The 3426-nt window shown below is 61.9% G+C and overlaps 1 protein-coding gene across 33 annotated transcripts in view; it reads right to left on the bottom strand.

Moving 5' to 3' along the window:
- The window catches only part of UNKL (unk like zinc finger), a 46201-nt gene that overhangs the window by 2699 nt on the left and 40076 nt on the right, over positions 1-3426 (bottom strand). For 18 of the 33 annotated variants that reach the window (XR_011524601.1, XR_011524600.1, XR_011524598.1 and 15 more), the window contains 4 exons: positions 3288-3380; positions 2345-2566; positions 1326-1528; positions 985-1242 (listed from right to left, as the gene is read on the bottom strand). Coding sequence is in view for 20 of the 33 variants with exons in the window: in XM_070567076.1 (XP_070423177.1) it covers positions 985-1242; positions 1326-1528; positions 2345-2566; positions 3288-3380 (776 nt within the window). In the remaining 13 variants the exon portion in view is untranslated. Of the gene's footprint in view, positions 1-423; positions 541-980; positions 1243-1325; positions 1529-2344; positions 2567-3287; positions 3381-3426 lie in introns of all 33 variants that reach the window. The other 15 variants (XR_011524599.1, XR_011524597.1, XR_011524603.1 and 12 more) reach the window with 2 other exon arrangements.

Below are 3426 nucleotides of genomic sequence, written 5' to 3'. Positions count from 1 at the left end.
CTGCGGGGAGAGACGTGGTTGGTGGGGGTGGTGGCCTCCCCACCGCCATTGGCCACCCACAGAAGCAAAGCCCAGGGGCCCAAGGCTTGGCCCAGCTGGCAGTGAAGCCTGGGGGGCAAGGGGTGGAGGAGGACGCATGTGTGGACAAATCGGATCCCCAGCTCCAGGACCTGGCTTGGGGAGACACACGGGGCAGGAACGAAGAGGCAGGATGGGAGACGCTTCCCCACCAGATCCTGGGGCAGAGGACTGGTGCTGGGGCCGAGCCAGGCAGAAGGAGCAGTCGGGCAGGCCCTGGGGAAGTGCCAGGGCGGGCCGAGGCCCATGACCAGCGGCCAGTGGGCATCAGGATTTGGGCTTATTGGGACCCTGACTGGGGGCCCAGCCCTCCTCAGAGAGCAGCCAAAGCCCGGGAGACGGCGCCTCGGAGACGAGGCGATCAGAAGTGCGCGGCAACCTGGCTGTGGTCAGCAGACGGGGAAGAGTGTGAGAGGCAAGGCCGTGGAAACTTTCAGGTGCTCCAAGTTCTAACAAAACGCCCTGGCAGGAAAGGAGTTTCTAGCTGAGCCGAGGGCAGCCGGCTTTAGGCCATGCCAGAAAAGACGAGGAATGAGGGCAGCGAGAAAGTAACCAGTGACCCTGGAGGGTGGCGAAGAGCCCCACTGTACACCACGGCTCCAAATGCGTGGGGCGGGAGGGACGTCCACCCTGTCCACAGAGGGCACAGCTGGCAGAAGGAAGGGCAGGGGAGGGGCAGATGTGGCCGACCCAGGAAGAAGGGCAGGGGCCAAGCTGGCGGCAGAGGGGGCTCGCACAGTCGGGGGGCAGAGCCCCACGAGCCATGTGACCTGGAAGTTGGGGCAAGGTGGGGACCAGAGAGAGGACAGGGATGCAGTGCTGGACCGGTACCCCTCCTCCCTCTGTGCCGAGCTCAGTTGCCAGGGACAGACCTTGGGTCCCTTGGAAACCAAAACCAGGACTCACCCCGTCCACCGCCTCCAAATCCAGGCGCAGCTGACTCTGCAGGGAGTGCAGCTTGGGCAGGGGGATGGCACCAATGTCGCCGCAGCTCCGCAGCCCGGGGAGCGTGGAGGACACGCCCCGGCCCTCCAGCTCCTCCTGCAGCCGCCGGAACTGGGCCTCCACCTCCTCCTTCTTCTGCAGTGCCAGCTGCCGGGCGCTGTCGGCCGCAAGCGCGCGCTCCTTCGCCTCCTTCGCCTCCCGCTGCCACGCGTCACAGGCCTGAAACCCAGGGCGGCTCAGCGCTGGCACCGGAGAAAGGCAGCCCCACGGGGAGCGCCCCCAGCGGCCCGCCTGGCACTCACCTGCTGCACCTGCTGCCAGGACTCCTCCCACTGCCTGATCTTCCTCTTGGCCTCGTCCAGCTGCCGCCGGACCCGAGCCAGCTCAGCACTGCTTGGACTTGTGCTTGAAGAAGACGCGGGGCCGGCGTTCAGGATGGGGGAAGGGCTGGGAGAGAAGCTGCCGGAAACAAAGTCCCAGATGTTCCCGGGGACGCCGTTCAAGCCTGGGTGTGGAAGACAGGAGAGATGTGAGCCCCGGTCTCGGGGAGACAGCACAGATGTCGCCCTTGCAGGCTCTGGGGACCTCTGGGGCTCCACTGACGACGACACCAGCCCCTGAGCTTCCTACCAGGCCCCGTTCCCAACCACGTGTGGGCTTCAAACAGAAAAAGACATAAATTCAGTTTCTGTGACTGCATCACATGAAACAGCAGTTCCCAAACTCTGGTCCCAGGAACCCACTACACTCTTAGAACCCAAGAACCCCAAGGAGCTTCTGTTCACGTGGTGCCATCGATTGATACATATACACATGGCATCAGAAATTAAAATGGTATTTAAAAATGTTCTTTTAAAATATAACAAATTACATAAGATAAAGAATATTTTCCAATGGAAAAAAATAACTTAAGAAATGGCACTGTTTCCTCTTTTTGCAAGTCCGTCTGCTTCTGCATGGGGTCTCTGGTGCCATCACTTGTCCGGCAGCCTCAGAAACTCCCCCATAGGTGGGAGAGCGAGAGGTGGGTCAGGCTGTGGTGTCATCAGGACAGTGTCTCGGGGTCCCGGCCACAATGAGAACCTGACAGAGGTTTGCACACAAACCCAACTCCGTGCGCCAAGGCACCAACAGTAAACCAGCAGAGACGGGTAGCCTAGGACAAGCACCAACACCCACGAGGAGGACCATGCAGGGTGGCACGGAGGAGCCCCTGAAAGCAGGCAGCACCACCGTGCGACCCACCGCCCCACGCCTCAGTTCACTCAGCTGCACAGCGTCACTCAGAGGGGTGGGTTCCTCCCCGTTGGACCCGGCTCACCTAAGGAGCTGTAGGCTGAGGGGCCCAGTGTCCCGGGCTCTGACGTGAGGGGTGGCGGCTGCTGGGGGGGTGTCATGGCCGAGGAGACGAGTGGCCCCGACAGGGACTGGGAGAGCGAGCTGAGTGGGGAGGTGGACAGGGACGACGAGGAGTGCAAGGACGGGGAGCGCGGCAGGCAGCCCGGAATGGTGACAGGTGCCGAGCCCCCCGGAGACCTCTGACCTGCATGGAGCAGAGGGGGCCGAGTTAGCAAGAAGTGGCAGCAGTGACCACCAGGGCCAGACGCAGTGTGAGGCCTCCGAGCTGGGGAGGAGCAGCCACGGCAGGTGGACACTGGGGGGACCCTGAGAGTGAGGGGGAACAGGGGGCCTTGGGGGAACCCCAAGAGTGGTGGATGCTGGGGGTGATCCAGGAGGACCCCGAGAGTGGGGGACACGGGAGGACCAGGCCCACAGCACACATGCCCCCCACCCCTTGATGTGGCCACGCCCCCTCACCACTCAGACACTTGGTCGGGGGGCGTCCCAGCATAGGTCAGACACCCAGCAGGCCCTGCTCAGCTGACCTAGCCACTGGCATGGTGGTCCCAGTATTTTAGGGTTCCCCAGAAATGGTTTACTTTCTTTTAATATCACAAGAAAAACACAAACTTTGAGGAAAAAGAAAACGTTTCAGTGTATAATGTTAACACATTCGTCTTTACGCCAATGCAGCGGTTGAAACATCTCCCCAGAAAGCGACTGGAAGGCTGTGCCCCTGACTGCAGGGCCTACTTTGCTGAGATGGAGGTAAACTGAGGAAGGGGCAAGAAGCTGATCCTACACAGGCTGCAGGGGGAGGGAGCCCGGGACCCTCCTGCCCCAGGACCACTTAAGGAGTCTTGAAAGCAGCAGCACAGCCACGAGCCACGCCAGGACCGGGGGCCCAGTGTCAGCGCCCTTACCTGGGGGTCCGGGGTCGCCGCCGTCCTGCTCTTCCAGCTCTTTATCCAGGGATGCGAGGCTCACATCACTGAGATGCAGGTCTAAAGCTGAGCCTGCGCGACAAAACACCGCGTCACCGCAGCATCCGCAGAGCCGCAG

Source organism: Equus przewalskii, chromosome 12 (assembly GCF_037783145.1).
Source record: "Equus przewalskii isolate Varuska chromosome 12, EquPr2, whole genome shotgun sequence".
In the NCBI taxonomy this organism is placed as follows: Eukaryota; Metazoa; Chordata; class Mammalia; order Perissodactyla; family Equidae; genus Equus; species Equus przewalskii.
Note: the sequence above shows the minus strand (reverse complement) of the source record. Positions and strands in the feature narration are given on the sequence as shown.